Here is a 22,398-nt window from a genome sequence, read left to right as displayed (position 1 = left end):
CTTCTGTAGTTCCTTTATTATGTTCAATTGATGATTGACCTGGTATACTTCAATACAACCATACAGAGTTGAGAAAACCATATGAACATCATTGGTATACATATCATGTAATTATGACAAAATCTTATACAATAACAATTACTGCATTCACATAATAAGGTAACTAAAATGATAGTTTTTTTTCACATGTCAAGGAAAACTCCATTACATCCACATAGCGCTATTATGTCCATATTAGCACTATACATGTAAAAACCCAGACATTAATAATTTAAATCAACAGACAATAACAGCATTGCCCCGTGCCTCAACGTATAACAATAACCACTCTTTAAGGGCTTAGGCTAGATTTTGGGAGGTTATTACTATTCACAATATAATAAATAGGAGACTGATGTATTAAACTGCACAAAGACTTCACAGATAATGTGGGTGAACTGCCATCAATTGGATGTTCCAGATACTGGGAATAGAAAACTGGATATTTTTGTCCGAATAATCCAAGAATCTGGAATATCAGCATCTGGATAATTAGGATTCTACTGTATTAACCACTGCACTGCGCCAAACAACAAATGCTGTTTTGAGAGCTTTCTGGTTTTTTTTTTTTAATTAATTAGGCTATACTGTACTATTTTAATGTTTTTTAATGTTTTCATCACTCTGTGTTTTGAAATGAAAATAGTTGAGTTTGGAAACATTTTGACTAACTTTACCTGAACATTATAAAAATTACATGTCCTTATCAAGTGCATTACAAAGTTTTTTCCAAAGGGGTGCGCAGTGCAGGGGTTAATAAATGTTCAAGAGTAAGGAAATATGTAGCAGTGCTCCCCATCTCTAGTAAAAATTCTTATCCCATTTATTTTTTACTTGGCAATACAGTATTTCGTTATCAATTAGGCAATAATTAGTATATAATTTGTTTATAGATTTAAAATCTAAAGTGTGTTGTCTATAAAAATGAATGGTTTCTTAAGCATATCGTGTATCTTACAGTGGACGTCTCCTGGATATTCTGCTGGGAGTGGGTGAACCTCATGATCGTCATCTCTTAGATAGACTCATGGATGGATTGAAAGGATCAGATCGCTTTCGTCACACCTGCATTTTGCTCTATGCCGTTCGTCGCCAACCTCCTCCCATGTGGCTGCGAAAATTTCTTCAGCATGGTGCAATGCGGGAACTACTGCACGTACTTTTAACAGATGAGGATGTTCCTGTTCTGGTGGGTGCGGTCATGGTTATAGTGGTTCTCCTTCCTGCTTTGCCACTAGAAATGGGACACATGCATCTTTCTACAGTATTAGATATTTTCTGCCGGTTAGTTCGATGGACTCCAAAACGAGAAAATGATGAGGCTTTTCAGCCATTTTTACAGGTGGCTGTGTATTCCCTATTTCATAGACTGTATGCTTTGTATCCATGTCACTTTCTTACATGCTTAAGAAATAATTTCTCAAAGACAAATTCATCTGCCTGTTTCTTCAATACTCTTAAGCCTATGATGGAAAAAGTCCGTCTTCATCCACTTCTGATAACTGACACGAGAGAATCTGAAATAACCAGAACTAGATGGATGGGACTAGAAACTCACCATCTTATTCTTGAATGTGCTAAGCTTTGTCTAGATCCCATTGAGGCAACATGTGAGGAGGTATGTGGCTCATTTTTTAATCGAAACCAAGGTAGTGATGTAGCTTCGGAACCTTTGAATTTGTCCACCAATTGGGCATTGTATGCAGTAGAAAATAACTTCTGGTCTCCTACTCTAGCACTGTCATCACCTGCTATAATTCAAACACAAAGGGGTTCATCTTCCTCTGTACCTCATACGCCAGTGTACCCTATAAGCACTCCCAACCTGAGATTAGGGGGCAAAGTAGCAGAATCTCCACCTGAAGCAGCTATTGAGGCCACCCCTGAATCGACACCCTTTACTTCACCAATAAAGATGGAAGCCAGTAATGTTGGCAGTCGCCGAGCTGTTACTGCATTGTGTGCCTTAAAACTCAACACAAATGTAAGTAAGGACAACAGAGCCATCTCTGCAGAGTTAGAGGCCAGTTCTAGTCCTTTGTCACCTATAAAAAAGGAACAAACCCCATTCAGTTTTCCTGATCAGTGCCAAGACTTGTTTAATAGAGTGGAGCGCTCTACCCTCCTCCAAAGTAAGTTGCAGCAGATAATAAGAGACAGACAACAAATCCAGAAAGAAAATAAAGCCTTGGATAATAGTGACATAGAAAGCAAAGATATTGATTCAAAGGATGTTAAAGAAACTGAAGAAAATGGTGCAGTGATGCAGAGGAAGACATTGGGGGAGAGACGGAGCAGTAGTTTTTCGACAATAGAAAGTGAAGTTGATCCGAAAGTTGAAATCATAATCCCACAATTTGAGCAAGTGAATAGGAGGAGAAAATTATCAATGTATGATGGCAGTCATAATATTGACCTGAGACAATTAGGAATCCCTGTTGATGAGTTTGCTGAAGGAAATAATGAATTGGATTTTTCTAATGAAGGTGCTCATAAAATTGATACAGAGAATGGAGATCAGAATTGTAGAGTACCTAAAGCAATTAAGAGAATATCTGAAGAGAGAGAATCTGAAAGTAGTGAGAGCAGAAGATCCTCAGACGAGTCTCAGGTATGTGCAACCATAAAATGTGATGAACCAGAAAGCCTAGGATTAGGAGTTCCTACCCAAAGATCAATGACTGATCTAGTAAAAAACATGAGAACAATGAGGTTAAGATTTCTTAGTCAATGTGGTCCACCACCTGATCTGTCACAGTACAATATGGTAGGGACAACAAGAGTTACTTTGTCTCCCACACAATTTATGAGTGGCCCCATTAAAACTCGATCAAGGAGCTTATCGTGCCCAGATCTGTCGGTAGATGGTGGACCCCGTGCATCTATTGCTAATGAAGCAAGAGTTAGGAAAGTGTCTGCTATGTCTTCTCTTACATTATCTCCAGTAAGGCAGGCAGTAGTGACAAGTGAGGCAACAACACAAACAGAAGAAATCACTGTTGTTAATCCTTATGAACAACTTCTTGGTGCTCTTGTGTCTGGCCCAACATCGCATCTGCCAAAAAATGAAAACACAAATGACGCAAATTTTTCCAGACCTTCACCACATGAGCTACTTGATAAGTACTTGCAGTCAAGTGCCAAGATTGGTGAAGAAGCTCAAAATATTTTGTGGCAGCAACCAAATCAAACGGCAGGAAATGAAGGATGGAAAAACCATGTTCGCCTCATGCAAATTATGTTGCTTTTGGAGCGATATAAACGTGAAGTACATGCCGAACGTAATCGTAGACTTTTAAGCAGAGCAAAGAAAGTGTATGCCCTTGAAGAGCAGCAGCGTGGATTGAAAGGAAAAATATCTCAATTGGAAGAGGAAGTGTTAAATTTGAAGCATGATGTCTGCAATTTGCAAAAGAATGCATCAAACAAGGAGCAGCAGCTGCAACTGGCCTTGTCTAAAGAGCATGCCTTAGTTAGTGAAATGCGTATTGAGCGGGATGATGCTCAAGAAGGAAGAGACTTGTTAAAACAACAATGTATTGCTCTTCGACAAGAAAATGAGACCCTGACCAGTCGGTTGCAATTAGCACAAGGAACCATGCTAGAAAAAGATAGACAGCTCAACTTTCAGGCTCGTTTAGCTGATGAAAACATTACCCTGCGCAACCAGGTGGAAGTTTTACAGAAACAAGTGTGTCTCATGGGAGAAATACAAAGCCAGTATAAACAGGAGGTGTGGAGGTTAACAATGTCAGGAGGTCCTGGTGCCATGATGGGTATAGAAATGGAGCGTACCGCAGCCAAGCGACAGGTAGAAGAGCTTGAAGAAAAATGTCGAATTGCTTTAGTTAAATTAGATGCTGCTCATGCTCATGTATTACAGCTAGAACATGATTTAGTAGAAAAGAATAAGCTTTTGGAAAAACAGCATCTTGCAGTGAAAGCAGCTAGTGAAGCTGGAGCAGAGGCGTGTCGGGCTGTTGAGCTACGTTGCCAGTCATTGGCTTTAACTAATCAGACCTTAGAATCTTTTATTTTAGAGCAAAATAACCGCATAGATACTCTTGCTCGCAAAATTGGAAGGTCTCAACGGGGCAAGTCTGTCTGTAGTGATGGTTTTGATATTGATTTGGAGTTGTCTGCTTCATCTTCAGCTAGTTGCAGCAGTATACCAACATCTCCCCCAGATGATTCCCTCCATCCTTCTGGTTCACTCCTGTCAAGGCAGTCTGTTGTGCTCACCAAGCTTGATGACCTCGCAGAACAAGAGATGTAGACTGAAGGACATTAACACAGGAAGACCAAGGCATAGTGTGATAAAACCTTGTGTATTAGACGTAATCACTAAAACATGAGAAAACATTTGACTTTGATATTTGCAAGTTCATATGGTTAACCTATCCTCCTGAAAATGTTTAGTTGTAAGAATTAACAAGTGATAAAAGCAAATACTGTATAGAAAACTTTTGCTTGTTATTAGTGTGTCAGTGGAAATCTGACTGTTGAGATCGTTTTGGCATTCCTTAAAGGTTGTTAATATTAGATAACCTGACTTGATTGAACACAATAAAAACTTGTTTTTGTAAAAATGTGATATGTAATCACTTAATTTTACAGTAATTAGTCATTTGGAAGAAGTATTGGCATCTCTCTGCAAGTACTCGAGAAAGATTTTTGAAAGTACTGTACAGCATAGGTTTTGTTTTTTGTTTTTAATGGGGAAAGATATTTATTGAAGATTCCTGTGTAGTATTTTGGAGGGTTCAGCATTTATTGGATTGATCATTTGAGGAATTGATCAGGTTTGTTTATAATGAAGAGAAGTGATGCATATGGCAGGTTTGTTCTTCATTAAATAGGCATTTTGTTCTATTTTCTCCCATATCCATCAGCGGAATTCGGTTCTTACATCTTCTGACTTCGTCTCGTAGAGGAATTGTTTTTAAATTGTTGAGAACTGTCAGCATTAAAGTTATAACTGTACGTTAAATATTACTACATGGGGTAATTTCTGAATATAGTTTCGATCTGTGAAGTTTTGCTCAATTTCTCTAATGTACATTTTCAGCAAAAATACTAAATGCCAAGATCATAATTTGGTTGTCTTGTCCCTTAAGTATTACTGTTAAAATACCAGCAAGGCCAGCACTTGTTATTGTTGTGGTCTGTAATAGATTATTGGATGAGATGAGTTCATTTTCAGAAAGAATAGAGTATAAAATATATGGACTTCTTATTGGAAAATGGTAAATTTTTTCCTTGTTCTATAAATGCTGTTGTAGATTGTTGCACATTCTTTTAGGATTTAAACATGTATTACATTATTTGACACTTGACTCTAAACATGCCTTTTGGGGTCTAAATAGAAATTGCGAGAGGCATATACGGTAGATTTTTTTTCTTTTTTTACCATCTGTAGTGTAAATTACAATTTCTCGTAGTTTTTGGCCATGCAAAATTTGATAGTATTGAAACTGGTCCATCATCTGGATAGCAGCTAAATAGTATAGCACAGTACAATACTTGTTGTATTGTGCACTTGTTGTCCTCCATATGGGCATATGGAGGACATGGAAAGGAATGTAATGAAAGAACCCCTTGTATATTAATGTATGAACATTAGTGGGAGTTTCGAAGATCAAGACTTGTTTTGCAAAGCATTAATGCTTGTTTTGATTGTTGGTAGTTATTTAAATAACAGGGTCTGTCAGCCACTAGTCACAGCCAAATATCTGCTCAAAGTTTAGTTGAGGGTTTGGAGGCCTTCAGCACTTTAACATGGAAATAGCCAGTCAATAACTATAAAGAATAAGCTTCCTATTATAGTTACAAAACAAAAAAGCTATCCATCACATGGAATGAAGTTAAGCCACTTAAATTTCTTGCAAGGCCTAAGGAGTGTGTGTCTTCAGTCACAAGCTTAACTTGTTCTATTTTGAATAACCTGAATTGGATATAAACTGCTAAATTTATTAATGATGTATGCTGTCCTAGTCAATTAATAGTAGATTGTAAATTTAAAAATGAAATGTAACCATACAATTTCAATTTGTATTTTGTAATTTCTAACTGTATCTAGGGATCACCTTGTTAAACTTATTGATAGTTGTCAGAACACAATATTTGTTGATCTTAAAATTAACAATTTGCATTAAAAAAGATATTCATACTTTCACATGCATGTATGCATGCATACATGCATGCATACACACTTGTACACCTGCTTACTAATGGGAATATACACACATTACATGTGCACGAGTACATGCACCAGATGGTCAAACACGTGGACACAGCTAGTTGAGTACAAAGTATTTCACTGGAATACACACAAACTTAAGACTCATACACACACACACACTTTCCTAAATAATGCTCACATACGTACATGTGTTTTCATGCATACTATCCTTGTAAACACAGTTTTCACACTCGCCTTGGCACGCTTTTTCACGTACGCACAAATGTATTTAAATGCATACTCAAAATCACTGGAATTTTTTATAAAATTTGATAACTGACGAAGACAGAACATCAGACATATCTTGAATCCTTTGACCACAGGCAAGGAAACACAAATTTGTTCATGCTTTTCCCCATCATCAGATATGCATGCACATGTGTGCACACGAATTCACATTTGCATGTATTCGCACAAATACTAAATCACTCATTCTCCAACATACTTGTATATTGCATTTGCATTCACTCCTGCACCTGTGTGCACTTTAATGTGCATGCATACCTCTATGTGCACTCTTCTATGTCCATACATTCAAGCGCACTTACACACAAGCACACTCGTACACTGGCATTAACATGCATTTGTTCACATGCAATTTAAATATAGCACGTTAAAATAGCCGATTAGTGTCCTCTTGGAAAATGTTCATAAAATTGACAACCCTATTATACTAAAGATAATATTTCTTTGGTTTTAAAGTGTGCAACATGTGACGATTGCTTGTAAAATGATATGCATTCAGTATATTTTATGATGCAAAATTCTCTAGAAACGTCATCCACAGGTGCATGCATAAAATTTTGTTTAGTTCATTGTAATCGGTTTGGAAATTTATATTCATCAATTATGGTAATGAATTTATATTCAAAGCCGTTTGAAATTTGGAGCTTTCGAAATCTCGGAGCTTTCCGAAAGCTGGTAAACCCGTTGGCATGTCATGCTGCAAACTGCCTAGCTATCTACATTTACTAAATCTATAGCCAGTGCTACCTTATATTGGCTTCACACTTGTGAAAAAACAAAATTGCCTTAATGTTCTTGTTTCTCTGCTTATTCTGCCTGCTCATTTCTCATTGGACATTATAGCCTGGTCCATTTGTGTGATTAAATACTGTATACAGAATTTTTACACACAATCGGACATGTATTGTATTTTCGCAGAAATCTTCTACTTGAACTCGTTCAGAAAAGGGCGAGATCCCTATGTAAAATATTCTTTCTTGTTGTATTAGATGTTTTCAGACATTTTTCCAGGTCACTTTTGTGTTCTCCAGATGTTTGAATTTTGATCTTAAGTTCTCAAATATTCACACATTTACTTTTTGGCTGTCTTTTATTTCCTTGTTTTATTTTAGCCCAAGGAATTGGGTTTAACTCCCACTGGTCCTTGGCTTCCAAGGCTGGATGCTACTTTTTGTACTGTACTGTACAGTGCTTCTGTCTTCTCTTGGAAAAATGCTTCAATCTTCAGTATTCTTGATCAATTAGCAAAATGTAGTACAGGTAAGGTATAAAGTTGTTTGTTCAAATTAATATCCTATCAGTATCAATCTATGCTCATTAGAATTTATTGAGTATTTATTCACAGTATTTTATTTCAGTGTCCTAGAGTTATCTCGACAACACTGTACCTTTGCATTTCTACTTGGAACTTTAGACTTTTGTTTTTGGGAGGGGGTAATTTTTTTAGCTTTTGATTTTTCTTGTTCTTTACAATGTCTATTCATCAATGGAATATACAGTGGTACCTTCGTTTATGAATTTAATCCATTCCCAGAGATGGATTGTAACCCGAAACAAATTTTCTCATAAGAAATAGTAATGTACTGTAAATTGAATTAATCCGGTTCACACTCCCAAAAATATTATCAGAATACATTTCATGCATAATAAACACACATTTTGTACTATATTATGTACAAGTTTAGCTTATCTTTATTGATGATTCTTGTTGATGTATGGCAGATGATGATGAGGAGGGGGGGGGGTCCCCTTCCATTATAACATCAGGCAGTGATGGCTTTTCTGGGGGTACTCTCCCTTATGCTTTGCCTGCATACCACTAGGACCTGATTGTGGCTCACTGCTTGTTTCTCACTGCTTGTTTCTCACCAAGAACCGTTCCATAGACTTTTTCTGTCATCCTCACTTGTGTTTTCTTAAGTTGAACCTTACCACTGACTTTCTTGGGTCCCATGTCATGATATATAATAATTACTTTTGTTTAGAAACAAAAAAGTTGAAAACAATGAAATTCTTTACAAAGAATTCAAGCGCGATCGTCACTATGTGGGAGGCCCCTTTTAAACTGGGGTGCGGTAGCCTGTTCCACCAAGAACCACGTGCTCGGTCGACCCATACATGTACTATCAACAAGCTCATAACTCGAGGCAAAACTCGTAAACCGAATTGAATTTTATGAAGAAATTGAGCTCATAACCTGAAAAATTCATGAATCGGGGCATTCGTAAGCCGAGGTTCCACTGTACATGCTTTTAATATCAATTTTAATGAGCTACATCTTTTGATCTGTTTTCACAGCTTTGAATGTCTCCAGAAGCCAATGCTTGCTACATGGGCTGGTTGCTTCCACCATTGTTCCCTTCTCGCCTCCCAACTATTTTTGGTATCCCTAACTCTACTGCTGTTGATCTGAAACAATGTTCTTTTTTTTTCCTTCCATTTTCAGTTGAAAATTCATTCCACTGCCACTTGTATCTTAGTAAATGGTATGCAGTCTGTTCCATTTACTGACTAAGCTCACTTACCCGGACTACATGGAAAGGCCCTCTCACCGGATAAGCCAGACATTTAGATAAACAGAATTCTTATTGGGGAAACTAAAACAAATGAATATATTCAAAAAAATTTTTTAACAGCCAACATAATTAAAATTCACACACTAAAAATAAAAAATATAGTATAAAATAAGTTTCATCTTGTTGTAATTCATCTTTTTGATTGATATTGTAGATCTTGAAAAGTGTAGTTCTTGAAAATTTCCTTAACCAAATATCTGGTTATCCGGATTTGTCCGGATATGGCAAAGTTTTATCATAAAATTATCCAGATGTGATTTTGGCCAGATAATCCAAATACTGGATTCGATTAGGCGGGCTGTGGATAACGGAGCTCATACAGTACTGTATCTCCATCCACATATTCCAATATCTTGATCCTAAACAACTCTTAACTCTTTACAGGAGCTTATGCTCCTTTTGGGTGACTTTTAACTGTTGGCATTCCCTCTGGGAGCAGTGTTGTTACTAACGTTTAAGCTGTGCACCTGTTAATCCCTGACAACCCCCCCCAGTGTGCTAGGAAAAATATTTCAATTTTTTTTTTGTCTTCCAGTACTGTATTGTTAAAGTGCATTCACTCATCACAGAAAAAATAAAATTGTACACGACTGATTTTGGGTGTGATGGAGCAGGCAAGTCTCAAGATTCACAAGAGTTTGAGTCGTCGCCCTGAGGTGATCACCTGGGGCCAGACATGGGGCAGGAGTTGTAGTGGAGTTGATATCTTTAGGTTTCACTGTTTCAGAGTAGTGTTTTTTCTTTTTTCTTTCTCTCTCAATATTATTATTAATAATTAAATGTTGAAAATCGGAATGCTCAGATGTATTCATGCCACTATTGTGCACACAGTATTATATTCTTGGAATAATAAAACAATTTTTGCCGTTTATACACAGTTGCTTAGTCGTCTTCCTCTGCACCTTGCAGTAATTGCTGCATATCTGTAATCATATTTGGTGGACATTGGTTCCTGAGGATTGACACAAGGCAATTGTACTAGAAGAACATTTTCTAAAGATTTTCACCACATTGCACCGAGAAGTTGTCTACAGACTTTTAGAACATATGGTTAGTATGTATTGTGTGGGTCTTGAAACATCGCCTCAACCTCTGCCTCCATTTCGGTTTTTACAAGTGTCTTGGCATCATTGATATCTTGGTAAATTTGGAGGTCTACATTTATACTGCCTTTGTGGTGAGTACCTCCATTGTAGCTATTCTTTTTTTACCTTAAAAAGGCTTGACACCACTTTGAGATTCAATGTGTGCAGTATTTTGGCCTTTGTGGCAACCTTTTCCCTTCAAAGTTTCCTTTTTCTGCATTTAACCCTTTGACTGTGCATCTCGTATATGATTTTGGCCTAACTGACTGCACTGCACCTATACTGTATGTTTGTTATATAAATTTATCATATTACACACTTGAATAATATTACTGAAAAAAATGGAAACGTTAAAGTAATTAGTACTGTAATAATATTTTTGTGGCAACTCCTGCCTCATGGCTGACTGGAGCAGACTGGCCAAGACGTGTACTGTCTGCCAGTATCTGTTCAAATTTCCTAGCCCCCATTATGGCCAAAATGTTGTAAATTTATTTTTTCTTGCGATCGGAGTTTGAGATTTTAAGTTTTGAAAGGTAAAAAAAAAGTTGAATTGTTTTTCTTGTGCACTGGGGGTTTGTCAGCAATTAATAGCTACTCAGCCCATGGGTTATAGTGAGGCTTCTTGAGTTATCTTGAGATGATTTCGGGGCTTTTTAGTGTCCCCGCGGCCCGGTCCTCGGCCAGGCCTCCACCCCCAGGAAGCAGCCCGTGACAGCTGACTAACACCCAGGTACCTATTTTACTGCTAGGTAACAGGGGCATAGGGTGAAAGAAACTCTGCCCAATGTTTCTTGCCGGCACCTGGGATCGAACCCAGGACCACAGGATCACAAGTCCAGCGTGCTGTCCACTCGGCCGACCGGCTTGCTATTATTTTTTTTTTTTTTCCCTCCCCTAACAATATGAAGGTGTTCTTAAGGTAGCATTCTGAGCACTACACTTTTTCCTCGTTGCCCTAAATGTGATAACTTTTCCTCCAATGCCACCTCTAACTTGCTATCGATAACATGTCGTCCTGGGTCACCGACCATGGCTTAAAGTTCTGCCAATTGAGACTTGTGCTATGACCTTTACTAGGGGACATGTTGTACCTCATTCCCCCATTGTTGCTGTATGGAAATAACCATCTGTATGAGGATAATGCTAAATTCTTGGTGTTGATCTAATGCCCTGTCTCTCACTTCTGTATTGAATGCTCTAATGTCCTTACTTGGTTTTGTCTCATCTCATATGTTAAAACTGTGTCCTGTCTCTAAAGGATCATAATGATCATTACTGCTTTTGTTACCTCATGTGATCCCTGCAACATCCCTACTCCTGTTTGTGCCGTGCTTTGTCTGCTGGACTTCAGGCGTGCCCAGTTTCCTCTTGTTACCTTTCTTACAAGGATTATTTGTTAGCAAGATTATGGTTCACATTTGCAATATTTTCCCTTGTTCCTCCCTGCCCCCCTGGAGGGTGTTGCTTGTAAAAAATTTGTAGGGCTGTGATTCACATGGTGGAGGTTTGTATCCATTCTCTTGGTATGAAATGCATTTTCCTCACTCCATTGCTCTGTTCACAGATGGATCCAAGTCTGCTGACAGCGTTGGTTACTCTGTTGTATTTCCTGGATCAAACTTATATGCTACCTGCCCCCCTGAAGACTTAGCATCTTCACAGCTCTGAATTCGTTTAACTTTTTTCATCCTGTTGCCAAAATCCACCATTGTACTGGTCATTTCTTAGCTGTCAATTTAAGACAGTTGATTTTTGCTGGGTTGCCAGCCATAGTTGCATAAATGAACTTACACTCACTAAAGAGGCCATTCATACTTGTCCCATTTCCTGAAAATGGATTTTCTGTGGGGGAGCCCCGTCGGCTCCCTGAAGCTATCCCATCGATATAGGGCTATCCTATTTGGGGTTATCAGTCAGTTCTTGTTGCCCACCGGGGACCAGTGGCAGTTTCTGGGTGAGCCCCAGAGGCTTCCCCACCACCTCCCTCCGGATGGTGGTTTTCATCACTCAAGAACCTGGATGGTGGGTAGCCGGGCTTCCTCTTTCTCCGCAAGACGGGGGGGGGGGGGGGGGGGGGGGGCAAAACAAGTGAAGGGCTAGTTGACGAAGTACTTTTTTTTTTTTTTCCCCCCCCCCCCCTCTTTTTGAGGACATAGATCTCATTTTTTCAACCACAGTGGTCTGTTTTGTTTCACTTACCTTTCTGGGTGCCTACCCTGGTCGATGGCTAGTATGATACAGAGGAACGTCGTGTGACGAGCCGCCCCATCTACAAGCATTTCGGGTAAGGAGCGAGTCGCTCGCAGAAAATTTGTCTCGAACAACTTCCGCTTGATTAACAAGAAAGCCACATGGTGCTTCCTAGCGTTCTCGGACACCTCCGACGACAGTGTTGTTTTATTGTGCAGGTCAATCATCCCTCAGCATTTATTTGTGCTTTTCTTTGAGTTTGTGGTTTTGTGACTACAATTTGTAACTCACAATGTTGCCAAAGAAGCTGCTTGCTAAAGAGAGTGTTGTCAAGAGGAAGAAAGACACAACTACTGTAGATTTGAAGAAGGAAATCACCTGACTCAGAGGTGGACTTTCCTTCCACACCGTAATCCCTCTCCTACTCACCACCTCCCCATTGTCTCCCTCAGGCCAGCAACGACTCTTCATAAGGTAAAGTACGTATGTAATTGAAAACAGTAAAATAAAACATTTATAATAATTACATGCATTATAATTACAAAATTTCATACTAATGTGTTTTGGGGGTGGAACTGATTAATTTTTATTTACATTATTTTAAATGAGTGAATTTGTTTCACAAGAAGTGTTTCACATGATGAGCTTGGTGCCGAAACAGATTAAATTCGTTAATCGAGGCTCCTCTGTACTTTAAATGTAAAGTGTTCATAGACCATTGCTCCCGGCGCACCTGAGGGGGCCAGGTTCTGACTCTGATTCTTGGTAGGCAACAAGAACTGTGACTGATGACCCCAAATTGGATAGCACTAGTCAGGCACAGTCAGTCAGTCAGTGAAAGGGTGTTATCTGGAGCTCCAATTGTCCTGATACTGAAAATGGAAGGTGTAGGGAGTGAACTGGTGCTGGTAAGGGAGCTATGTGGCACTCTGAGGACAGTGTTGGATTCCTTGTGGGAGGAGCAAAGACAATAAAACAACGTCGAGAAGAAGTAAATGAGGAGAGCAACAGTAGAAAGTCTTGGAATGTCAAAAAGGACAGGGGTCTTAAGAAGACTCCGACAAAGCCGCATAAAGATTGTCAGAGACTTTTAATCCATTTGCCGTGCTAGAAGATGTGTGCTGTAGGGAGACTGCCGTTCGCTCGAAAGGCAAGGCAACGAAGGGAGTGCAGGTCCCTCAAGGTGCTCAAAGTAAAGGAAGTAGCTAAGCGAATTTGATTGGGGGGATTCCCAGGTGAAGTATTTGGATAGAGATTTTTGTGCCATAGATGGGGGAACAGGTTAAGGGTTTGCTATTTGGGTGCAGGAATTGGTGATATAGTAAATATGAATGATGATATGGCTGGAAATGGGAACAAACCCATTATTTGTATCAATGATGCAAACCCTGCATCATTGCCGGTGGAAATGATGCAGGATGAGTTAGGTGTGGGGCACTGATACAGAGGTTTAAGACAGCCATAGAATGAATTAGGAGCAAGGGAGGAATCCTGATCATATGTGGCATTCTTCCAAGAAAGGGAGTTCGAAATGAATGGTTGTCGAGGCCACTTGGTGTCTGTTGCCGACTAGACAAATATTGCTAGTCAATTGCAATATCGTTCATAGATACCTGGGAACACTTCTATGACAGGAATGACATGTATACTCGTGATGGGGTGCATTTATCTAGGGCTGGGGTTATTGCTGTTGCCAACTCGTTAGAACCTCTGGTTGGAGGGGTTTGTTTGGGTTTAAACTGTTATTAGATAGTGGTATGGAAATGGATATAGAAAAAGGAGGCAGTAAAAGTATGTTTTTGTGGGGGGGGGGGGGGGGGGGGCGGCAAAATGAACAGGGAAGGAGAAGGGCCTCAAAATAACAATACACTTAAAGTATATTACATGAACAGTAGGAGTCTAAGAAACAAAATAAAGGATTTAAATGCTCTTGTCTGCACAGAAATGGATATTATTGTACTTGATGACACATAGATGAATATAGAAAACAGAACTATTAGCCGAATATCAAATAAACTGATTTAAACTATTTCACACAGATATATTAGACGAGGAGGGGGGAGTAGATATACATGTTAGGGAAAATTTGAAATGTAGTCTCAGAGAATCAAAACTGAGCCCCACACACAGACACTATTTGGCTATAATTAAACAAAAATGCTGAAAATCTTATGAGTTAATACAGGCCACCAAACTTAGAATGGAAGCAAAGCATCTATGGGAAGAAATATTTAGATCTAGGTCAGTGTTTGTGTCTTGGGCGACTTTAAATGTTAGTGGAATAAACTGGCTTAACAGAACAGGGAATAATAAAGCGGCAGATTTTCTAGAATTAATTGACGATAGTTTCCTTAACCCTTAAAGTGCTCAACACATCATGTGAAGTATTAACCGATGCGAAAGTGCACACCCCTTCATATGACTTGGAGTACCGCGCAAAATTTAAATGGCCCACTGCTACACGGGGTTCACATCAGCTTCCTCAAGGCTCATGTAAACAGATTTTTTTTTTTTGTTTTTAAATCATGGGCAACATTCCTGGGTGTGAAAGCCTCAGTACCGAGTGAGTCACCAGGCTGGTGTGCACAGCATGAGTTCACAGCACTGCTGTTTAGCTTGTGACCACATCGCCTAAAAATGTAAAAAAATATATGTAACTGGTATTATTTAGCAAGGATAGTATTACAGAAGACCCCTGACTGATAAAAATGACCAGGTTTCTGATAATAGGAGGATTATTGTGATAATTTGCACTGCTGTGGGAGGAGTAATGTTGAGGGTGGGAAGGCTGTAGCGTCGTCTCCCGAATTTGTGTGGCCACCTGTTACTGTCTGCACTTACTATACTGTACCAGCTTAGTGGTTTGCTATGGTAAACACAAATGTGTAGATACTTACATATAATGTGAATATATTGTGTAATAACAGCAAAAGGAATGTTGGGAGAAGCCATTTTAGTGAGGGAGGTGGCATCATCTGCACGACTTGTCATGCTGTTTGGATGACCACTATTCTCTTTGGGCACCATACCAGCTTAGTTGAATAGTTATGGTGAACAAAACATGTAAATACTTATATATATAGTGTAATAACAGCAAAACTATTTTATTGTTTGTTGGAAACCAGGGTCTCTTGGGATACCCCGTAAGGCGTTCGCCCTATTGCCCTCAAGAGTTGTCTGCAAACACTCTGAACGTACGGTTAACGTTCGTCTGATGTGGTTCTTAGAACACTATCACCGCCTCTTCCCTTCTCAATATAGTTTCTGCAAGTGCTGCAGCACAACAGATGTCCTGGTGAACTTGGAGGTCTATATTTGTACTGCTTTTGCTGCGAAGACATCCGTTGTTGCTGTCCTTTTTGACCTGGAAAAAGCTTACACCACCACTTGGCGATATCATATTCTGTCCCAACTTCATTCTTTTGGCCTTCGTGGTAATCTCCCTCTTTCTCCAAAGCTTCCTCTCTCGTCGTTCCTTTCGAGTGAGACTTGGTACCCCACTCTGCCTTTTTTCAGCAATACAAGGGTGTGCCCCAAGGTAGTGTTTTGAGCACTACTATTTTTCTGGTTTCCCTCAATGGTCTTCTTTCCTCTCTTCCTTCTGGCATCTTCTCCACTCTCTATGTTGACGATCTTACCCTTTGCTGTCAGTGATAATTCGACTCTCCTTCAATGGCGGCTTCAACTTGCGATTGATGTCATGTAGTCTTGGGTCACCAATCATGGCTTCCGGTTGTCTACGTCTAAGACTTGTGCTATGACTTTTACTCGGAAGTGTGTCATTCTTCGTCCCTCTTTGTCGCTTTATGGTCAACCCCTTGTGTACAAGGATTCAGCTAACCTTTTGGGGTTAATCTTTGACACTCGTTTGTCTTGGTCGGCCCATATCTCTTTCCTGCGAGTTGAATGCTCTAAGGCCCTTACCCTTCTTAAGGTTTTGTCCCATACTTCTTGGGGAGCGAATAGGTGCACTCTCCTCGCTTTACATTCCTTTCTCATCCTGTCTAAACTCGATTTTGGTTGCCCTGCTACTCGTCTGCATCTCTTTCTACTCTTCGCCGTCTTAATGCTTTGCACCATACTGGGTTGTGCCTCAGCTCTGGTGCCTTTTGTTCGACTCCCGTCCTCAGTTTGCATGTTGACACTAGCTTCTTATCTCTCCGGGACCACCGTGATCGCTACTGTCTTCATTATCTTGCGCGGTCCTTGCAACATCCTTCCTCTCGCCTCTGTTGTGCTTTTAACTTTTACCCCTCCTGTGGTTCCTGTTCCTCTTCACCACCTCCCTCTTTGTCTGGTTATCTCGCTTACAGGATTCTTTCAGTTCGTATTTCTAATGTATCTCCTAGTGTTGTTCCTTACCTGCATGGAGAGTCCCCCTTCCGAAGTTTTGTACATCCCTAACATGCATCACTAAAGCTTTTACCCCCTCCTATGGTTCTGAAATGCCTTTTCCTTGAGCACTTTTCTTTGCATTTCCACTCCGTTTCCATCTTCACAGATGGGTCGAAGTCTGTGGATGGTGTAGGCTACTGTTTTTCCTGACAGCACTTGTGTGTACCTCAAGAGACAAGCATCTTCAGTGGAACTTTATGCTATTCTCTGTGCTCTTCGTCTCCTGCTTTCTCGTTGTCAATCTTCCTTTGTAGTTGTCGTCGACTCTTGTAGTGCCCTCATGGCTCTCGGGTCCTTTAATCCTGTGGTTGTCGAGATTCAGCATTGGCTGTTTCTTATTTCCAGTAAATTTAAGTCAGTTTAGTTTTGCTAGGGTTCCAGCCATGTTGGGGTTGGTTCCCAGCCAATGAGCGTGCAGATGCTGCCGCTAAAGAAGCTATCCACACTCGTCCCATCTCACATAAAGGTATTCCTTATTCCGACTCTTACCCAGTTATTCATTCCTCCATCCTTGTCCATTGGCAGGGTTGTTGGTCTTCTGTTACTGGTGACAAACTGTGTACACTTAAGAGTCACGTGTCCCTGTGGCCTTCCTCCTACCACCGTAACCGGCGGTGGGAAACGGCTCTTTCTAGGTTACGTATTGGCCATACACGTTTAACTCATGGTCACTTAATGGAGCGCCGCCCTAATCTTTGTCCAAATTGCATTGTTCCTTTTACGGTCGTGCACATTCTTGAGTGTCCTGACTTCCAGGATGAGCGCGTCTTGCTTCCCGACCGCCCCTTGCGGTCAATTGTCCATCAATAGAATTCTTGGTGAATTGGATACTTTTGACATTGTTCGCCTGATGCGTTTGTTCTTGTACTGGCATGCTTGATGATATTTAGTGCCCTCTGATTACTCCACACATTTGGTGGTGCTACATAGCCTTCCCGGTTTGGTGCCTTCCTTTGATAATTACTTACTACTTCCTGTATCTATTTGTTTGTATTTTATACATCCCCCTTTCCAGCCTTTTTCAACCTTTCTTTCCACAGATGTGCTCTGCTTGCCAAATTGATCTTTGCTTAACCATCATAAACACCCTGTTCTACTTTCATTTCAAACTTCCCATTCCCTTAATCCCAATTCAGTCCCATGTACTTGTGCATTCTTCCCTTAACCCCTTCTCAATCTTGTGTACCTGTGCATTCTTCCCTTAACCCCCTTCTCAATCCTACCACCTAAGCCCCTTTCTTTAACACTAACTTACTCTTCATCCCTTCTCTACCCCTTTTCTGCTTCCCCAGTCCTTTCCCCATTTCACCCCCTCCCAGCTTTCACCATTCTAAGATTTAATTTTATTTAAAAGTTTTAGAGCCTAGGTATTCTAGTTAAAGAAACCAATGTACAGTATACAAAACACACATGGGGAGCTTAAAATGGGAATATATTCTTTATGAAGATATTGGTTTCTTTTTGTAAATTTTTATGGTACCAGCAATATGGTCTAGTAAGTAATTACCCAAGTGTAATTACTAGTGTAGTTACAGGATGAGCTACGCTCGTGGTGTCCCGTCTTCCCAGCGCACTGTCATATAATGCTTATAAACTACTAACAGTTTTGGCCTCCCACCACCGCCTCGCCTAACTTGTTCCAACCATCTCCCACTCTGTTTGCGAAAGTGAATTACATAGGTAAGTAATTATCAAAAGGCACCAAGCTGGGAAATTATGTGGAGCAACATGGCCTAGTCCTACTAAAATTGTACAAGTGACTTGATTTAAGAAGCGTCAAGTGATGTCAAAAGCCTGCTTTAAATTTGACTGTTGCTGTGTGAATGTTTACGATAATGCATTCCTTTCTAAGTGCATCTGATTTGTTTGATGATAAAATTGGTATTAAAGTACAATATTATGATTTTTCAGATTATTTAATTTGCTGTCAATTTGGTTAGATAAAATATAAGATTTAACAAGCTTCTTTGTGGTCTGAAAGCTACTTATCTAAGTACTGTATGTTACATAGTCTCCCTGGCTTGGTGCTTTCTTTTGATAATTACTTACTTATGTAAGTAATTAATTTACCAATTTGGGTATTTAGTGTTTGCAAGATTTCACTTTACTGAAGTTGTGTGAAAATCCTGAGTGCAACATGTTAAGGATGGCCAAGCTTGTAATCCTGGTGCTTCTGCAGTTACATAAATAATTATGTGTATACATCCTGGTGGTATGTGTACAGTATATAACAAATATAAAGTTATGACAGTATGGTTTGTTTTGGTGTTACAATAAGAATACACTAAGGATACTGTAGTGAAACCAAGCTAGAGTGGGTCGATTGGGACAAGACATGTTCTGGATATCAGAGAAATTTTTTTCCTTAATACTTTTATTAATGTATAGTACAGTGCATTTGAAATACAGTATACATAGTTAAATGAAGACAAGAACAGAACTTGATGGAAACGTATGACTAGGAACATCATGGTTAGTCTCGATTGCCGTTTGTAGTTTAGAGTTTAGCGGTATACAGTATAGTAATATTGTATGCAATGCAAAACTTCCATAATATGCTGCTGTATATTGCAGCAACATGTTATGGAAATGTATAGTGTACACATGCCAGCAGCGTCGTGTAAGTGCTAATTTTTTAAATAATTTTTTCACTTTGCATTGAATTAATTTTTAGTGCCAATAAACTGTCAGCTGCCTCACTTTTCAGGTATGCTCCCTCTTCTATATTTACCATTTTGTTTCATGTTAAGATAACCTCCTTCCTTCTAGTTTTTGGTTTAGTGTTGAGCATGATACTTCCTAACTTCTTTTCAGTTAAGAACTGAATTATCCAACGAAAATTAAACTTGAGTTGCAAAAATTCATGGCAAACCACCAACAGGAAAAGGCACGTGACCAAAATATGTCCTGTTGCAGTTGGGCTTTGATTGTTGCAGACAAAACTTTCATTAAACAAATCATTACACAATTTTTAGCAAATATTCAGGTAAAGTAGAAAAAATTGCAAGCAAAGAAAAGCATTTTTGTATTGGTAGTTACTACTATAAGAGCTCGGTAATCCAAATTCTGATAACCCAAATGAATTTGCATTCATTGTTTCTAAAGCCTTTTACTTTAAAACATTTGTACTGTAGTACAGAAATTTGCAGATACTGTACATGTGTTCATTTTTGAACATTACTATTAAGAAATTTGGCTAAGTCGAAAGAGGGTGTGGGGCCCCCATAAGATTCGGATTACCAAGCATGGACAGTGTTGTGGAAGAATAGTACAAATTTGTAAGAGATCTTAGTATGCTGGATCAAGGTGACCACTTTGTAATGTGGACATAGTGTTTGTCAATGTAGAAATTTTCCAGATTAGTGATTCTAGCATGAATGTTTTCTATTTTATGTAAAATAAACATTGGAAGGAAATTTAACAGTTAATTCTGAAATGGGGGTGGGGGGAGTGGGGACATAGGAAATATAAATGATTCATGCTGGATTCATTGATCTAACTCTTTTGATCACATTATATAATAAATGTCTCCAAGAATGACAGCTTCCAAAATATATTCACTCACTCTCATCCCTCACCTCATACACCACCACTTAGATTAAAAGAAAACAAAGGTGTAGAAAAAATGTATGAAAGTACATTTTGCAAATATAGTTGTGGATGGATGCACCTATGTTGGGCTCCATGGCTTTCTGTAGAAAATTCATTGTGGTGCATTCTTATCTTGCTCTAAGCAGTTTGTTCTTTAATGTTTTTTCAACTAAAAAACACAACTTCCATATTCTAAAATATCTAACAACATTTAAAAATGTATTACATTATCTATGTACAGTATTTTGTTAGGGATTTTCATTTTAAGCAGTGTACAGTATTTGTGATATGTACGGGTATGGTATTACACAATGTAATCAAATTAGGATCCAAATACTACATTCATTATAAAAACATTTGATATACACCAAAGAAATTTGTTTCATTGGCATTATTAATTGATGATTAAGGTGCAATGTAATTTTACAGTAGGTAGAATAAAAAAAAAATTTGCTTCATTTTACATTCTCTCATCCCCCTCCATTAAAAATTTCCATGTGGGTATAGAGAATGAAACAATGGCTTTTAGCAATTGAAAATTGTTGTAGTTCTTACATAAAGCAAATATTTTAATATATATTTTTATGCACAATATAATTGTTACAAACCGGTGTTGAAGGCTATGGAACTAGTGTCAACGATATTTTATCATAAAAGGCCGTATTCAGAATTTTGTAAAACCTCTTCTATTGTATTAATCAATCTGAATTCATTTAAAGCAGAATAGCAGAAGCTTCACAAAATACTTAAACAAGTCATCCAATTTTTTCAAAATTGAAAGTGATCAGAAATAAAATTATTTAAAATTAATATTCCAACCCTTGGTCTCTGAATTCGGCCAAATTGTGTGCATGAGTCGAGGTTGTTGATGATTTCTAGGTATTGAATGACTTAATTTTGTCTTCATAATCTTTCCTTGCTACTTGTATATTTTCATGCATGCTGATGTATACAATCTACAGTGAGTGTTTTCCTGGTGATTAATGTACAGCAAGCTGTTTTGTGCCTTGGCAAAGGTTTCCTTGCGGATCTCTTTCGTTAAAATTTTGTATTTTAGATCTCCTTAATGATTTTCAAGCTTCTGTTACAGAAAAACCTATGGCCAGGTATCTTGTTATTCTATTTAAAATCATTAATATAGACTTTTAAAAGTGAAAAATTGTGTTCAAGCTGTTTATCTGTCTGAGAGCTAGTTACTATATTTGTTTGACAAATATCATATACAAAAGCACTGTTATTTCATTTGACTGGTTTTCAGTTTTGATGTCACGCCTGTGCAGTGACTGAGCTGATATATTGTTAATGTACAGTTTTGTTTTGATTCAGTTGTTTAGTCCTAACTTCAAACATAACACTATCAAACAAAACCTGGAGGTCGTCTGTACAGCAGTATGTTCTTATGTATAACAAAACATTGAAGCAAATAGTGAAAACAAATTATATGTCCTGTATCTGCATTTAGTGCCATGTCATGGATCCATGAGTCTCTTGGTAAGACTTAGTTATTTCATTTGAGAGCAGCTGTGGTGATACTGTATTATGGATCCTGTTTTGAACACTAAAGGACAGTTATTTGTGAGGCTCGAGCCTCATCCTCGCAAATCTAATAAAAAGTATTACCAGTTATGTTTTTCCTATCCTTGATAGATCATTATATTTTGACAAAGACCCACCTGCAGTACTGTATACTGTATATGTAGCACTTGTGTATTTTAAGTGAACAGACTTGCTATCATCTTACATAAGTAAGTACAGTACGTGTACTGGGCGTTGTATTGCACACTATGTGCGTTAAAACTTCGAGCATAATTATATTATATTTATAAATTGGTTTTGCCACATCCTTGCTCAACTTGTCTTTGTTTAAATACTGTGTTTGTATAAAGAAAATATCTATGAACACTAGTCTGTAATACAGTGCACTATAAACATCCTGGTTTAGGGCTTTTTTTCTTTTTTCTTCTTTTTTTTTAAATCTTGCTTGGTAGTGTCCTATTACTATAGATCAGTAATTAGACCTCAATATTGAGGC

General features: G+C 38.6%; 1 protein-coding gene across 5 annotated transcripts in view; it reads left to right on the top strand.

Moving 5' to 3' along the window:
* The window catches only part of Tsc1 (tuberous sclerosis 1 protein hamartin), a 30,659-nt gene extending 8,671 nt beyond the window's left edge, over positions 1-21,988 (top strand). For all 5 annotated transcript variants that reach the window (XM_045750667.2, XM_045750668.2, XM_045750669.2 and 2 more), the window contains exon 3: positions 1,000-21,988. In XM_045750667.2, coding sequence (XP_045606623.2) covers positions 1,000-4,315 — 3,316 coding nt within the window. In that variant the 3' untranslated portion in view covers positions 4,316-21,988. The remainder of the gene's footprint in view (positions 1-999) is intronic.
* The last annotated feature ends 410 nt before the right edge of the window (positions 21,989-22,398 follow it).

Source organism: Procambarus clarkii, chromosome 52 (genome assembly GCF_040958095.1).
Source record: "Procambarus clarkii isolate CNS0578487 chromosome 52, FALCON_Pclarkii_2.0, whole genome shotgun sequence".
NCBI classification, from domain to species: Eukaryota; Metazoa; Arthropoda; class Malacostraca; order Decapoda; family Cambaridae; genus Procambarus; species Procambarus clarkii.
This window is presented reverse-complemented; position numbering and strand designations above follow the sequence as displayed.